We start from the raw sequence: 17,744 nt of genomic DNA, 5'->3' as shown, positions 1-17,744 counted from the left end.
CATGAGTTGGGTAAAAGACAGGCCTGGTAGAAGGAGAAGACTATGTCATGTACACCATGGCATCTGAATGCAGGCCTCAGACTTGGGAGCCAACAGACCCCAAGAAGAACAATAACCTGCTTAATGTGCTCTGTTTTAGCATTCTGAAGAACAGAAACATGATAGGAAGGTGGCCTGTGACCGCAGTGCAAAGCCCAAGTGCCAAATGAGCTCTTCTTTGTACTTAGCCATGCTCCCAACAGGAATTCAGGAAAGAGTGGGTGCCTTACCCACACCAATCAAAATCAGCCAAGGCTAACTGCAGGTCCAGTGTCTGAGGAGGGAAGAGAGTTCTTTAACCATGCGAAAGATCCGTGAGAGCCATGGCTGCAGTTTGATTCCCAACTCTGTACTCACTAGCTATGTGGCCTTGGACAAGTCTGATCTCTCTGTATTTTTGCAGAAAGTAATGCCATCCAGATGTTATGAGACTGTATGAGGCTGTGAGCAGAGCCTGGTATATCATGAATAAGTAAGGTGGGCTGTTCTTTTGAAAGTTCTCCTTTGAAAACTGATTTGCTTTTGGATTTGCAGAAAAGTTGGAAGAGTAATTGAGTTTCTACGGGTTCCTCACCCAGCATCTCATAACTATCACTTAATTAGTAGAGTGGAATTACTGTTGGTACAAGGTTGCTATAACTTTCAGGTAGAACAATGGGCTCACCTAGATACAGTGTAACTATAACCAAGCCCTCAATAAAATTAACACTGTATAGAACAAGAGGTTAACCTGAGCACAGTGTAGCTACAACTAAAAACATAGTGAAATTAACATTGTAACACTACAAGACATTAACATTATCACAGTCCCTTTAGTAAGAAAACAAAGCATTTCTCAATCTCAGTAGCTTTCTCTGTACATCATCTTATCGTTCAAAGTTCCCACAGGTCTCTAGTGACCCTTAGTTGGTCCTTCTTAGTCTCCCGTTGTCTGTAATGGTTTCTCATTTTGTCTTATTGTTTATGACCTTAATAGTATGGAGTGGTATTGTTATTTTGTGGAATAGTTGTTTGCTCTCTCCTGCTGTTGGTTTGAGACTGTACATACAGAAATAGCAACCCATGGCTGTTCAGTATGAGGAGCTCATGGTATTGGTGTAACTTGCTACTGGAAAAGTGGGTCCTGGCTCCTTTGGCGAGATGGTTTTCTGCCTTATGTCTTCACATTTGGCTCTAGTTACTTTGTCTTGGGAGTTGTACTCTTGGATGTTTTTGCTCTCAAGTTAGTGTCTCTTCGTGTGGCTCACCTACAACAATTACCTGTGTGGACTTTCCTTAATGGTGATTTGCTATTTACTTCTTTATGTTATCAACTGGAATTCTGCTGAGAGAGGTAATGCTCAAACCTCCATGTATATTTAGCTGGTTGTATGCATCACTTTGGATTTGTGGTTTGTTCGTTCTTTAAATTACTCAGTGGGTTCTGATCCTGTACCATTATTATTACTTTGCTGCCAACATTGCAGCTGTGTGTTTCTCTAGCCAGCTGTGTTCATGTCAGCCCACACTTGTGTTTCTTTTCTTTTCTTCCTTTCTTTTTTCTTTACATGTATTTTCTTCTCTGGCTCTGGATCCAGCCACTTCTATGAGCAACTTCAGTTGAGGATGAAGAATTTGGGTATGCATACCACACTGCTCAGCTCTCAGTGTTCTAGACCCTTCCAGTGGATAGCACATCAGCATAAGTGTAGGCATGAAAATATCTGTGTTTTCATGTCTATCAGTATTTGACTTCTAAGCCATGAATGCATATCAATACTCTCATTTTTAGCCCAACAGCCGGGTTCATCTTAGTCTTCTCTGTTCTGGTGTGTGTGTGTGTGTGTGTGTGTGTGTGTGTGTGTGTGTGTGTACTTATGTGCACAACTGGCATCCCTTAGGTGCCAACTACCTTGCTTTTTGAGATAGGATCTCTTATTGGGTTGGAAGTCATTGGCTGTGAGCTTCTGGTATTCTCCTGTGTCTGCCAGCCCAACCTCCCCTACTGGGATTTAGAGCAAACATCAGTACATCGCAGTGTTTTGTTTGGCCTGTAGGGATGGAATTAAAGTTGTCAGCTTGCATAGCAAGCACTTTACCAATTGAGACATACCCAGCCATTTTCCTCACTTTTAGTTTTCTTGCATGATCAATTTGGGTAGCCCGTACATACTGAAAGTAATTTGTCACAGATTTTAAACAGTCCTGTGTTTGAAACAAAGCTTAATGGTATGGAGTTTTCCACTTGTGGCTCTGTGGCTGAGCTTCCACTACATTTTCCCCACCATTGCACAGAGCCATAGGTTTAATCACAGAGACTCTGTATTAAGGGCCAGAGTATGAAGGTCACCTACCTAACTTTTCAGTTTTTGTTTGGTGTGTGTGTGTGTGTGTGTGTATGTGTTTGTAATATGGGCGTGTGCGTGAATGTATGTTTTTCTGGCAGTTCCTACATGATGGGCTTCTCATGTGTGTACAGAGTCTTTTTGTAGTATGGCCAGGTGGCTGTGGTTTGGTGTTGCTAGCCTTTAACAGACTTTCAGCAGTGCAGGGATTGGTAGAAACTTGTGGGCTCACTCTCTATCCTTATTTTAACTTATGATTTGTGTCCTTTGTAAGAATATCCCTTGACATTAAAGATTTTTCTGTGGTTTTGCCCAGAAGGCACCACAGGAAGGAGCTTCCACCCTACCTGCCCTGCTATGGCTCCAGGGCAGAGCCTGTGTCCAGGTGGAAGGAAGTTTGTCAGTCTAGTGTTTCTAGGGTTGTCTCTGGGAGGATCTGTTCTGCTGGCTTACATTAGCATCTAGGCACTTGGTTGATGGCACCTCTGTGCCACAAGGTCAGCTCACAGTGCAGTGACTTCAGCCAGTTCATAGAGTCTTTAACCAGCCGCCCCTCCCAAAACCATCTCCAGCCCCAGATTCTGCCGGAACAGCCTGGATATGGTGAGGTCATCCTCCCTGCCACATAGATTTTTTACCACCTCTCCTGATTGAGGAGTGAGGTAGGTGCTATTAGCACAGGGTCAGGTTCTAAATCCTAAATCTAAATGAACTGTGTATTTTATGCTTGACTTTGATCTCTGGGGATTCTTGAATAATCAGGAGAAAGTTATGTCATGGCTATTCTTCAGCAGGCCTGCCAGAGCATCTCTGGTCCCATCACATTGCCAGTTCTGTCTACTATCTTTGCTCATAGCCATATAGGTAACTAGCTCTCACTGCTGAGGAGTCCTGGCTTACAGGACACACAAAAGGGAGTAGCTCCTCACCACCCAGTCAGAAGTCAGACAGGAAAGGCTCTCTGGCAGGGAAAGTTAAAGAAGGTTTCAATCTAAGGGCCTCATGACACACAAGCTGGGACTTTCTAGAGAACTCATTTTAAGAGGACAGTCCTTGATTTGCTGTCCAAGCTCATATTTACTTTTATAAGGCATCAATTTTACTGCCTTATGGCATTGGTTTAATGTATCTGACAGATATTGGAGATTTAAAAATAAAAACAAACAAATCATCAAAAAACAAAACAAAGCAAAACAGGGTCTCATATAACCTAGGCTGGTATCAAACTCGATACGCAGTCGAGAGTAGCTTTGAACTGATCTTTCTCCCTCCACCTCTTAAGTGCTAGGATTTCAGCACTATGCGGCACCATGCCAATAGACTCTAAAGCCTGATATATGCTAGACAGGAACTTGGCCAGCTGAGCTATACCCCAGCCCTCATTTGGAAAAAAAAAATTTTTTTTTTTTTTTGAGACAGGTTTCTCTGTATAGCCCTGGCTGTCCTGGAGCTCACTCTGTAGACCAGGCTGGCCTCGAACTCAGAAATCTGCCTGCCTGTGCCTCCCAAGTGTTGGAATTAAAGGCATGCCCTACCACCACCCGGCTCATTTGGAAATTTTTTACTTGAAAGATACTACCCACTTCTGCTGCCCTAGAAAAGGAGAGGGCTGTCTCAGTGAGTAAACTCCTTGCCATACAAGGATCTGAGTTTGAATCCACAGAACACATGTTAAAGTCAGGTGTAGTAGCATGTGTCTCTATAACCATAAAGCTCATATTGTAAGATAAGAGGCATGAACATTCTTGGAAGTTCATTGGCAGGTAGCCTTGTGCGTGGAGACTGTCTCAAACAAGGTTGAACAAAGGTGAGGATTGAGACCCAAGAATTTCCTCTGATCTCCACGTTTGGACTGTGACAGGCATGTGCTTGCATTCACACAAGCGTTCACATGTGTGCGCGCGCGTGCGCACGCGCGCACACACACACCCCCCCCCACACACAAATACAAATCAATCAATCAAATAAGAAAGACACAAGAGTTCACTGGAGAATGCATGGAGTTATTGAACCATGTTGGGGAACCAGGCATCTTTGAAGGGCTATGAGGTAAAGACACAGCTACTAGACAGGTTCCTTTCCAGTCAGCAGCCTTCTGTGTCGTTTCACATCCCGGAGAGATTCCAGGCTCTGGGTGTCTGCCCAGCAGTGAAAGAGGAGAAGGGAGATGGCACCTCAGGCCAGTGTCCCTACAACCTCATAAAGCAGGAGAGGTAATTCCCTCCCTCCAGAGAAGAGCACTTACTTAGTAAGGAGACAGCTGAGAGGGCAAGGTGCACCCCCAGCCTGCCCTGTGTACTTTTCTCCATTCTGAACCTTAGGGCTCAGCACAATGCTCCTTTGCATCATCTTTGAGTCAGTGGCCATCTCCATCATTCCCTCCTTGTGGCGTCCTGCTTGCCAAGTGCTGAACAAATCCAACATTTTCTGGTTCTGTGTGTGTGTGTATGTGTGTACACATGCACATGCGTGTGTGCATGTGCAAGTGTGCGTGCGTAAACCTACTGATATTTAACCATTGCTGGGATGTTCTGTTACAGGTTTTTAAAAAATTTTTAATTTTGTAGCAAGTGTGTACTTATAAATAAAACCCAGACTACACTTGTGCATTCCTCTTCATACAGCCTCTCTCTTACAGGGTCCACTGCGTCTCTCATTCCAGAAGGACCCACAGCCACAGCCCTTGCAGCTGACAGTTGGAGAGGTGTCCAGTGTGGTCAAGTCAGCACAGGAGAAGGTGAGCTGGATGTTTGAGCTGTGCCATCTTTCCCTGTGTACTTAGTGAAGAGCAAGCTGGAGCTAGGCAAGTGTTTTGCTTCAGAGTTACTGAAAGTATAGAACCATTATTCTTGGGAGAAATTGATTATAATTGGGTAAGTGGACTAAAAAAAGTCTAGTCTGCACATAAGAGACTATCTTAGGCATGGACAGAAACACCAGCATTTGTGTGCACACCATTGTTGAGCCCAGAAAACATGTTACTGGGGGCTGGGATGTAGCTCAATTGGGAACATGCTTGCCTACCATGCATGAAGCATGTGTTTGATCCCTAGCATATAAATTAGGTATTGTGGTATGTACCTGTTATCCTAATACTCAGAAGGCAGGGGCAGGAAGATCAGAAGTTCAAGGTCATCTTCAGCTACAAAGTGAGTTTAAGGCCAAACTGGGATACACGAGACCTTGTATCAAAAAACAACAAATATCATGCAGCCCTGTGTTATGTTACTCTCTTTATATGAAATTCCCAGGACAGATAAACCATCCAGTAGAACCAGGCTAGAGATGCCAGGACCTGGTTGGGGAAGGGCCTGGTAAGGATTGGAGTGGTTGCCTGCAGGCAGAGAGTTGGAGAGCCACATAGCTACCAATGTGTTGAAAGCGTCTTGAGTGCTGAGTCTAAAAGGCTGAATGCTATGGCCTTTCAATAAAGCTGGTGTGTGTACATATGTGAAGCCATCCGTGTGAGGCTGAGTTTCTGAGCTAGTGAGATGTGGTATAGAATTAGTCCTAATGCTTTGAGTTTATAAGTGAGATGCACATATGAGACTGACCAGGAAGTCTAAGGAAATCTCAAGACCGAGTCCAAGAAATATCAAAAATTGAACACTAATTTCAGCCTGCTGTATTTACATGCCATTCTTTACTCACTGCCTTTATTGCTAATGATTATTATTAATACTATGCATTTTGTATCGGTGGACCTAAATCTTCCCTATATTAAAAATGGAATATTTTATTTGCCACCATCATTACATTTGAAAATTTTATTTGTTGCTTGGATTTTAAAACATCTTTGGTTTTCTAGCGCCCTCATGGCACTACATAGCAGATTTTTGCCTCAGTTCTACGAGGTTAAATGCTCTCTTCAAATTTATAGGCAGGAGGAATACACAGCACATATACATTCATTCAGGCAAATGTAACAACATGTATAAAACAAAATTAAAATATAATTTTAATAAAAAAGGCCTATTTGCCTAATATTCAGTTATCTTCAAAACTCAGAAACCCTCCCCACATGGCTAGTGGAGCGCCCATGCCACTGTGGTTCTTATGGATAGCAGATGGGTGAGTCTTACTATACGAGGAAAAGGGACCCCCTCACTGCCTTTTATCACAACTCTTGAAAATGTACTTCTATATATGTAAAAAGAATATAGGTTTGGGCTAGAGAGATGGCTCAGTCATTGAGAGTGCTTGCTGCTTCAAGTTTGTTTTTGTTTTTGTTTTTGGTTTTTGGTTTTTTCCAAGACAGGGTTTCTCTGTGTAGCTCTGGCTGTCCTAGAACTCACTCTGTAGACCAGGCTGGCCTCGAACTCAGAAATCCACCTGCCTCTGCCTCCCAAGTGCTGGGATTAAAGGCGTGCACCACCACTGCATCCTTACTGAGTAGATCACAACCTCCCGTAACTCTAGCTCCAGGGTGTCTGACACCTCTCCTGGCCTCCAAGGGTGTCTGCACACATTTTTTTTTTGTTGTTTTTTTTTTAAAATAAGCATCTCCTACCTGCCTGCTACTCTTGGTCCTCTCTGTTCCCCTAACAGTTTGGCTTATGCTTGTATGTCATATTATACATACATGATCTCATGTGTCTATAGAAACACTAGGAACCACAAATGAGATAAACCGGCAGTATTTGTCTTCATGAGATTCTCTCCATTGGTGTCCATTTTCACCTAAATGGTGTAACTTTCATTTTTCTAAATGGCTGAAAGGGATTTCATGTTATCTAAACCATATTTTCTTTATGCATTCCTCTGTTGCTGGACATCTAAGTTGGTTTTATAACTTGGCTATAGTGAATGCTGCTGAAGAAACATCTGTGTGCAAGTGTCTCTGTGAAGAGAGTATATATTTTTAGGCTGTGACATAGACAATAGTCCTGTTCTCTGGTCTAGCTTCCTCCCCACAGTGGTGGCCACCCTGAAGTTAGGCTAGTTCCTCCCTTCCCAGGCTTCCATGTATTCCTCACCCCGCATGTGAAAGGTCTGGACCCATTTCACTTTCAAGTTAAATGTGTAGGGAGTGTTTAGCCGACAGCTTGGAGGGGATCCCAGGTGTGCCCAGGCTGGGAGGAGAATGCTATCGCTCCTCACCCCCCACACCTGGTGTTACCTTCACAGCAAGGATTACTTGTATTTGTTAACCTATCAGTTTATATGCATGCTTTAGTACTAAGATTTCATTCATGACGTTTGAGATTCCTCTGGTGATTAGTTACAGCTTTGTTTCCTTTGCTGTCGCTGCTCAGGGTCTGGATGAGCCAGGCTAGTATATCCCTCTTGCTCGGCCATCATTAGGGCCAAGGGCTTGTAGAATCAGACATATTTATTCCTCTTCCTTGGCTGGATAAATAGCTTACTTTCTCTTCTCACAGGCATAAATAGCAGATGCTTCAAGAGCCTGACTAGTCTCCCAACTTCCCAGGTGCACAATCAAGTGTGCCAGGTTGGGGTGGGCTAGGTGGGTGCAAGATATTGTTTAAAACTGACCAGATTAATTACTGTGGTGCTATGACATCAGCCCAAGGGAGCCCCTTACTCCCCAACCCTTGCTAGTACGGAAGTCACATGCCCATGCTATCCCCTTAGTGAGTCCAAAGAACTCTCTGGAAGATACTAGAGTGGCAGAAGGAACTGAAGCCTGTGGCAGGCATTGGAATATTGACGTTGGCACAGCCCATACTTCAATAAGGGCTGGAAGTAGATGACCCTGTGGCCACTTTTACAGGATAGACACTGAGGTCCTGGTACCTTCTTGGGAAGGTGCCTGCTTCAACAGCCAGCATTGACTCTGTCAGTGGCAGATAAGAACCGTACTGCTTGGGAGCTGGGCAGCTCATGTTTGTTGTTTCCTGAAACTGTGTTTGTTGTTTCTGAGGGATAGTGGATTAGTGCCAAGAGCTGGCCTGGCACTTGAGGAGGGATAGAGGTGCAGACATTAGAGCAGTTCAGCATTAAATGTCTTCATGTTGCCAAAAAAGTAGCCGCAGCGAGTGGGTGGGTGAAGTACACTCTTACTAGTCCATCCGCAGGGAGAATTAGCAACCGAAGCCCGTAGGTTAATAGTGGTTGCACATCCTGCTCAGAATCAATTGCCGTTCACCATAGACGAAAGGGAAAGGCAGCCCAAGCTGAGTAAATACATCAGTGTGGACATAGTATATTACTCAGACTCATAAAGAAAGGAATACTGACAGGTCCTTCCAAGTGTGTGAGGACCTTTTACTATGTCCAGATATAAAAGAACAAACACTCTAAGAGGTATTAGGTGAGGTTCTAGATGTGGCCCATAGAGTCAAGTGCACGGACAGAAAGTAGGATGGGGGCTGGGAGGGGTTGGGCACGGAGTTAGTTTTTTTGTGGGGACAGTCCTTCTGTCTGGGAAATGGAACGTTCTGGAGTTAGGTGGTGGCACTATTGAACTACCTGCCCAGGAACAGACAGGGTGAGTTTCGTCCATTATGAAAGCCAATAGAGAAATTCATAAACTTTTTAAAAGGCTTCATTTCATCCACTCAGCTTTATTTGAAATGTTATTGCCCTTCCTGTGGCTACACCGTGGTTTTGTCCTCATGTCCCTAGTTTGATTATTGTGGGAGCCTCACATCCTTAGGCAGGGACATGCGTGCCATGGTGTGCTGTTGCTCACAGTTCCGGAATTTGGACACAGTTTGCCTCAAGTGCTGCATTCTGTCTCAGATGTAGAAGTTATATCGTTCCAAAATTAGCAACTTGGAAAACATGGAGAGGATTTACAAATACATGTAATATCCTGTGTGGTATGAGCTTCCCTGAGATTAGCTTGTTTGGTCTTCAGGTCTGTTACTTTACTTCCTCCTACTACATACTTAGTTTCCCTTGTGTTTTTTAAATTGTCTAACCACCTTATCAGTGGGTGCACAGGGCTTGCTGGAGGCGATCTGGCTGTTAGGCAAAAGCTGTGTTATCTGGGCAGGAGAAGGGATCTGAGGACAGACAAGGTGCTGTGCTCCCTTGCTTCTTCACACAAGGCTTGGCTTCCTGTCTGGACGTGTAGCTGGTCACATGTAGCACCCAGCCTTCTTGGGTATAGAGGTGGTGTGAATTAAGTGGTGCACAGGATTGCATAGCCTGCAGTCACCAGTAACTATCTTTACCTTCCCCCCATCCCCCCCCCCTGCATCATTTCACTTCATGTCTATTGCTTTATTATTCTTAGAAGTGGAAGTACTTGGGAAAGATTTAGAAGTATGTTCATTTTTTTTTAAACATGGGTGAGTGTTTTGCTTACATGTGTGTTTGTATAGTGTTTATGTTTGGCAAGAAGAGGGTGTCAGATTCTCTGGGACAGTAGTTACAGATGATTGTGAGCTGTCATGTAGGTGCTGGGAATTGAACCTGGGTTTTCTGCAAAAGCAGCCAGTGTTCTTAGTCAGGGCCATCTCTCTAGCCCTGAGTTAAAACATTTTTAATGGTTTTGATTGGCTACCAGGAAGGCAACCTTAGAAATGGAATGATGGCAATGTGTTTATTTTTACACAGTTACAGGAAATATTATGTGCTGGGAAGTTGAAAAGTATACAAACCACATTGGAGTTGTCCCTCTTCCCCATTTATGACCGCCTCCTCTCCTGCAATGGGTCTATTCACAGTAGCATCCTCAGTAGCTTGCAACCTGCCCAAGACAATTTGGAAGGTATACACATCTCTCTCTCTCTCTCTGTCTGTCTGTCTGTCTGTCTGTCTTCAACTTCCTCTTTTATAATTCTTGCCTTTTGCATTTTCTTTTTTTTAATTTGATATTTTATTTATTTACATTTCCCAGTTTCCCCTTTGAAAACCTATCCCATCTCCCCTCTCACTGCTTCTATGAGGGTGCTCCCCCATCCACCTACCCACTCCCACCTCCCCACCCTGGCATTCCCCTACACTGGGGCATAGAGCCTTCACAGGACCTCTCCTCCCACTGATGTCCGACAAGGCCGTCCTCTGCTACATATGTGGCCGGAGCCATGGGTCCCTCCATATGTACTCTTTGGTTGGTGGTTTAGTCCCTGGGAGCTCTGGGGGTCTGATTGCTTGACATTGTTGGTTTTCCTATGGAGTTGCAAATCCCTTCAGCATTTTCTTGGCCAAATGAAGAAATGTGATGTCCAGATGCTGTTCTCAGAGGCCAGATGGGCTTGCCAGGCAGGTAAACAGACCTTTGCTCTTGATTTCCAAAGTGGTTGCCCTCCATTGGTTGCTGGAAGGGTGGGACTTTGTCTCAGCAGGTCCCTAACCTCACCTGTAGGAGTGGGGTGTGTGTGTGTGGGGGGATGAGATGGGCTGGAGGGTGTGTGTATGTATGTATATTTGAGAGGTGTATATGTAGGGGAGGGGGCTGGGAGTGTGTGTGTGTGTAGGGGGGGATGAGATGGGCTGGAGGGTGTGTGTATGTATGTATATTTGAGAGGTGTATAATATAGGGGAGAGAGAGAGAGAGAGAGAGAGAGAGAGAGAGAAAGAGAGAGAGAGAGAGAGAGAGAGAGAGTTATCTTCCTGACCTTCTGGGAGGGTAAGGCCCCTTATATTCTTGGTTTCTGTATGTGGTCTTTTCATTTTTGGACAGATGCCTTGGCCAGCCGCAACATACCCATTTTTAGAAAGCACTGGAGCCAGAAAAATAAGCTTTTCTCATAGCATGTCCCAGTTGGGACATTACTTAACTCTCCCATTAGATAAAAACAAGAGGCATGGATATCTCTTTCTAATATTGTTCCGGAATTGGTTGTAGCTTTGCTGTGTTCTGTTTGACCATTTCCCATGGGGTGCAAATTTCCGGTGAAGTCTTTGTCACTTTCCCTACATATCCCTGCTCTGCAGAATTCTTGAGAGCTTGAGGACCAAAGTCCATGGTGTAGAGCAATGAAAACTTTTCATTCCAAGAGTGTTCAGAAGCCCTCCCTGCCAGCTTCCCCCATGGCCTCAGGTTTTGTTCTCATCTTTCTAACTTGGCCTTCTCCAAGGCTACATATCTTGTGCTAAGAAAGGAACAGGTCCTCCCCAGCCAAGCATGTTCCATTGCATAAGTCTTCTCCCAATTGAATAAGAGTGAGGACTGGCTAATTGGCTTGTGAGCTTATACAGTGGGCCCTAAGCTTGGACTTTGTCCTGTAGCCTTTCAAGGTCTCTGTGTATCACAGTTGTCTTTGAAAGCACAGGTTCAACACCAGTCCCTCTCCACAGCCCACCGTGAGATCTCTTAAGGCTTGAATAAAAAAAAACGTACCAAGGACAGGGACAAGATTCTGGACCTGCCCACCCCCCACTGAGTCTAGAGCAGTTTGGTTCACACAGGGCACTTTTGAGCATTGCATTTCTTAGTGAGTATCTTCATACTGAGTATCTTCTCGTTCAGTTCAATTCTGACCCTCACAACTAGAAAGAAGTTAGTGTAACTAGCTGGGTTCCAGGCTGGGGCCTATAAGCCTGGCCCCACTGCATACCCCACTTTTGATTAGCAGGGGACAAATTGGGGCTTTGCAGGACCCTTTTAGTTCAACAGCTTGGAATGGATCATAGAACCAAGGAAAACAGTTTGTATTACTTCCAGTTTATGAAGTTATAAATGAAAGATGTGTGCATAATGTGTATGGAGTAGGCATAGCCCCCTTCCCCCGGTCAGTCTGGACATGATTCCTCCCAGGACCTCCCTTCTTCACCTGAACTTGGATGATGACTTCAGCAATCTGAATGACTGATTATTGTTCAGTTGCTTGTTAACCTGGACCTCCTGGCTTTTTTAGAACTCTTAGTCTTTCTGACAACCTACCTGGAACCTGTCCCAGCAACCACCTGTCTCATTAGTTCACAAGAGACACTTGCTTATCACCCACAGCAACCTGAAGAGTGGTGGCATTTTCCTGTGGTAATTTCCCTCAAGGGGCATCCTGTTAGATGAATAGATGAAACTTCCTCCAGGCACAAGCCTGGCCCAGCTGTAAGGTACTGATCATAGCAAGGCCTGCTGTGAGAGGTGACCCATGGGCCTGGGCTCCGCTTTCCTCAGGTCTTTCTGCCTCCTTGGTTAGTCTCAGCATGCACCAACTGGTGATTTCTCCTAGACTTAATTACATACTTAATTACAACTAGTTCCTAACTACATTCTCCTTCCTCTCATCCCGGGAGAAGCTTGTTCTAGAATGTTCTACCCAAGAGACACAAGGTTCTATTTCCATACAAGAGTAGCCTAGAGTCTGCCCATCCTCCACCGTGTGCAGTGTGGCCCTTCTTTGTCTCTCGGCTGGATCAGAGGTTTCCCTGTCTGGTGTTTTGACAATCTAGGTACAAAACCCAACGACAAAAGTGGCCTTACCGTGCCATGGCCATCCACTCAGTCCTATCCCTTTAACAGATGGGATGGGTGTTGTTTTAAATGCAGTGCAACCCTTGGCAGAAGAGGAGAAATTCTAAGGAGACATAGCTGTCCTTCTTGTCCACTGTTGGCCTAATGAAACAATGAAGCCCAAAGAGTTAATCCTGTGCTCAGGAAAAAGAAAAGCTGAAGCTTAGTGCCAGTCAGAGGCAGAACTTGTCTACCAGGAAGAGATTTCACACAGTGATGACAGCTTATCAGACTTTCTGGCAGGGAAGACTGAAGTTAAGACAGTGATAGGTAAGTGAAGGATGGGCAGCACCCGGGCTCGCTGCTTAGCTATAACACTCTCTACTTACTCTTTAAACATCAGCCTCATGACCCTGCAGATAGACTTGGGATCATGACCCTTTATTGGTTCTTCTTTCCAATATAACCACAGTGTCGTCGTTGTCATCATTTCAGGGAAAGGGAGACTTCCCATGGGTATCACCTGCCTTGGCTTATCAAGTTGCAGTAGGGCTAGGTTCATCTTCTCCTATTGAGGCGGGATAAGGCAACCCCGTTAGTGGAAAGGAAGCAGGTAGCATAGTCTCAGACAGCCCCTGCTCTTGCTGTAAGGTGACCCATAGGAAGCCCAAGCTGCATGTCTGTTACATATGTGTAGGAGGCTTAGGTCTGTCCCATGTAGGCTTTCAGTGTAGGTAGTTCAGTTTCTGTGAGCCCCTATGGACCCAGGTTAATTGATTCTGAAGGTTTTCTAGTGGTGTCTTTGACCTCTATGGCTCCTTCAACCCTTCCTGCCACTCTGCTACAAGGTTCCTTGAGTTTTGCCTACTGTTTGGTTGTAAGTCTCTGCATCTGTTTCCATTAGTTGCTGAGTCAAGCCTCCCAGATGACAGTTATGCTAGGCCCCTGTCTGCAAGTACAGCAGAATATCACCTGCCGGGGGTGGGCTCTCCCTCATGGCATGGGTCTCAAGTTGGGCTGGTCACTGGTTGACCATTCTCTCTATTTCTGCTCCGTTTTTATCCTTGCACATCTTGTAGGCAGGACAAATTTATGGTTTGAAGGTTTTGTGGCTGGGTTGGTATCCCCATCCCTCCACTGGAAATCCTGCATGGTTATAGGAGATGATCATTTCAGGTTCCATATCCCCCACTGCTAGGAGTCTTAGCTAGGGTCACTTCATAGATTTCCTGGGAGTTTCCATTTTAGCTTGTCCTAGAGATGCCCCCTCCCACCAATTCCAGTTCTCCCTCCCAGTTTTCTCTCTGTCCTCCCCAGACTTGAGTACAATTCTTTACAGACCTTCAATATTCAACTTCACATGGACAAACAAAACCCAGGGATAGCTAAAACAATCCTGTAGATAAAAGAACTGGAAGTATCATCATCCTTGATTTCAAACTGTACTACAGAGCAATAGTAATAAAAACCACATGGTACTGACATAAGAACAGACAGATTAACCAATGAAATGAAATCAAAGACTCAGAAGTAAACCCACACACCTACAGACACTTGATCTTTGACAAAGAAGCCAAAACTAGACAATGGAAAAAAGAAAGCATCTTCAACAAACGTTGCTGGTCTAGCCAGATGTCTGCACGTAGAAGAACGCAAATAGATCCATGTATATCACTTTCTACAAAACTCAAGCAGATCAAAGGCCTCAGCATGAAACTGCATACACTAAATATGATAGAAGAGAAATTGGGGAATAGCCTTGAAACATTGGCACAGGAGACAACTTCCTGAACAGAACAACTTAGGCACAGATCAACAATTAATAAATGGGACCTCATGAAACTGAAAAGCTTCTGTAAGGCAAAGGACACCATCAATAGGACAAAATGACAACCAACAGAATGGGAAAAAAAAAGTCACCAATCCTACATTAGAAAGAGGGCTGATATCCAATATATATAAAGAACTCAAGAAATTATACATCAACAAACCAAATAACCCAATTAAAAATAGGGCATAGAGCTAAACAGAGAATTCTCAACAGAGGACTCTCTAATGGCTGGGAAGCACTTAAAGAAATGTTCATCATCCTTAGTCATTAGGGAAATGCAAATCAAAATAATTCTGAGATTCCATCTTATACCTGTCAGAATGGCTAAGATCAAAAAATCAAGTGATAGTTCATTCTGGTAAGGATGTGGAGCAAGGTAACACTCATTCATTGCTGGTGGGAGTGCAAACTTGTACAACCACTCTGGAAATCAATTTGGCAGTTTTTCAGAAAATTGGGAATTGAAGTACTTCACGACCCAGCTCTAATATTCCTGGACATATACTCAAAAGAGTATATATAATGGTATAATGCTCCACCATTACCACAAGGACACTTGCTCAACTATATTATAGGCATAGCTTTATTTGTAATAGCCAGAAACTGTAAACCCAGATGTCCCTCAACTGAAGAATGGGTAAAGAAAATGTGGTACATTTATACAAGAATATCACTCAGCTATTAAAAACAAAGACATCATGAAATTTGCAGGCAAATGGATGGAACTAGAAAAGATCATCCTGAGTGAGGTAACCCAGACCCAGAAAGATACACATGGTACGTACTCACTTATAAGCAGATATTAGCCATAAAGCATAGGATAATCATGCTACAACCCACAGACCTAGAGAAGCGAAGTAACAAGGAAGGCCCAAGGGAGGATGATTGAATCTCGCTGAGAAGGGGAAATAAAATAGACTTCAGGGGTAGGGAGAGAGGGGAACAGGAGGGTTCAAGTCACAGGGTATACTTCTTTCTCTGCTTTTTATAAGTATTTGTCACTTCAATAGGTGTACTGGTGCATACAGCTGAGCCAGGCTCTTAGGTTTGCTTGTACCCTGAGAACTCTGCTGTAACATATATTTGGAAAACTTACGAGTACCTGCAGTGGCCACACGTAGAACCAACCTCCAAGACTGCACATGATGTCACCTTTCTAGATGAGTGGTGTGGTGCCCTGTGATAGGCATTTTTGACTTAAGCCAAGGTTCCTAATGGTATAAGGACCAACTTAGGCTAAGGTTTTAAATAAAAGTTCGTGCCTGCTCAGCATGTAGGAAAGGCCCAGTTAGGTTCCTGGGTTTGGGGTGGGTGGGTGCTTGCTCTTTACTCCAGGCCACAGGGTCTATGTTTATTAATTGCAAATCCTTCCCCAGTATGTCTGAGCATAGAAAACAGGGGCAGGATTCCGTAACATCCCACAACATTCATACCTCTGATGGCTTCGGGTGTGATGGGCCCAGGCTTTGTTTCTTTTCATTTGTGCTCATGATACTCCTCTGTTAGAAGACAGACAATGCCATTGGATGGAGAGGAAACAGAGACAAGAGGGTAAGTCACTTGGCCAAAGAACAGAAGCTACCAAGTGGTGACTCTGGCCACTGTGCCTTTGCACCTGTTCATATCTATCATAGGAGAGATGAGAAAGGGAGCTTCGACAAAGAATGAGGCGTCCCATGAGACTGTGAAGCCATAGCAACAAACAGTGTAGACAATGGGAAGGCTACAGCCACCCAGGGTGTGCTGCCAATAGTGCGCACTTATCTGTACCTGCGTGGCTGTTGTCCTTTGTATGCTGGCATTGTGGTGAATTCAGCAAATTTGTCTTTATTTCTCCAAACAGAAATCTCCATTGATCTTTCTGTTTGCTTTGTATGACTTGAAGTTTCAGTCATGCCATTAACCTGGTATGTGTGCTAAGATGCTAATAGGTTGTGCAATTGTTTTGAGGGAGGATCCTCCCCACGGCAGGTAGAAGCCCCTCCTGGGAAGCTCCACTCTCTGAATGCCACTGTAGATACTTCCCCAAGGGAACATGCTTGTTGGATTGACACATGGTAAAAGGACCCTTGCTGGGGGGCTGGTAGATCAGTAAGATTTTGGAATACAAAACACTATGGGTAGATAACTTGGCCTTTAATAGGAAACACTAAGTGCCAGCAAGGAAAAGATTCAGTTCCTTCCAGTCTTCTTATTAAAGGAAACATCTTTTGGCCAGGCAGTGGTGGCGCACGCCTTTAATTCCAGCACTTGGGAAGCAGAGGCAGATGGATTTCTGAGTTTGAGGCCAGCCTGGAGAAAGTTTCTATGCAGAGGTTTCTGTGTGAATCCGTATTACATAGTCACTATTCCCCTTGTACTATAGTGTTGGGGAAAGACTCCCTTTTGGCTTCATAATATCTTGATGTGAGCACAGAAACCTGCTGGAGTGAGAGTTAGACTCCAGAACAGGGAACCAGTGTGGCTCAGACACACCCTATCTACTTAGCATGCCTTGGAGTTATTTGCCATCTTGTTTCCAGAATTCTTCATATTAGCCCTCTGGGAGAGTTCCCTATGGAATAAGCCTTCAGGTCTATTCCTGTGACTTGTGAGCAAATAGGATGCACTGGTTACTTTCTCATTGTCACAGCAAATGAGACACTTAAGGAAGGACTTAAAAGACACTTAAGGAAGGAAGGGTTTATCCTAGTTTGTGGTCTGAGAGGGTGTAGTTCTTCCTGTTGGAGAAGGCAGGACAGGAGCTTAAGGCAGCTGGTCACTTTGAACCTGCTCCCAGGAGCTCGACCTATGAGGGCTGGTACTCAGCTGGCTTGCTCTCTTTTTGTGTCCGGGACCCTAGCCTATAGGATGGTACTGACAACATTCAGGATGAGTCTTCCCACCTCAATTAACCCAGGTTAGACACTCCCTCACAGACATGCCCAGTGGCTTGTCTCCCAAGTGATTTTAGGTTCTATCAAGTTGACAGTTAATGTAGACCATCATCTAGGCTGAATCCTGTAGATGTGATCATACTTAACTCTGTGGTTTTACTTTATACCCAAGACCCCATGTTTAAGAGTAGACATTGGGTTTGATATCCTCCTCGTATCTTTAAGAATGTTTATGGAGGTGGGAATAGATTGCAGAGTTGGGAATGACACCTGACTTGGGAACTGGTGATAATGGGTCAAAATCTTCTAGGGAAAAGTTTAATGAGAGAGAGAGAGAGAGAGAGAGAGAGAGAGAGAGAGAG

The 17,744-nt window shown here is 44.4% G+C and overlaps 1 protein-coding gene across 6 annotated transcripts in view; it reads left to right on the top strand.

Moving 5' to 3' along the window:
• The window catches only part of C2cd2 (C2 calcium dependent domain containing 2), a 65,498-nt gene that overhangs the window by 6,113 nt on the left and 41,641 nt on the right, over positions 1-17,744 (top strand). For 5 of the 6 annotated variants that reach the window (XM_031364575.1, XM_031364569.1, XM_031364572.1 and 2 more), the window contains one exon: positions 5,002-5,100. Coding sequence is in view for 5 of the 6 variants with exons in the window: in XM_031364569.1 (XP_031220429.1) it covers positions 5,002-5,100 (99 nt within the window). In the remaining variant the exon portion in view is untranslated. Of the gene's footprint in view, positions 1-5,001; positions 5,101-10,466; positions 10,543-17,744 lie in introns of those variants that run through there. The other variant, XM_031364574.1, reaches the window with a different exon arrangement.

The sequence above is a fragment of the Mastomys coucha genome, unplaced genomic scaffold, assembly GCF_008632895.1.
Source record: "Mastomys coucha isolate ucsf_1 unplaced genomic scaffold, UCSF_Mcou_1 pScaffold12, whole genome shotgun sequence".
Classification (NCBI taxonomy): domain Eukaryota; kingdom Metazoa; phylum Chordata; class Mammalia; order Rodentia; family Muridae; genus Mastomys; species Mastomys coucha.
The sequence above is the reverse complement of the archived record's forward strand: the minus strand, read 5'-3'. Positions and strand labels throughout refer to the sequence as shown.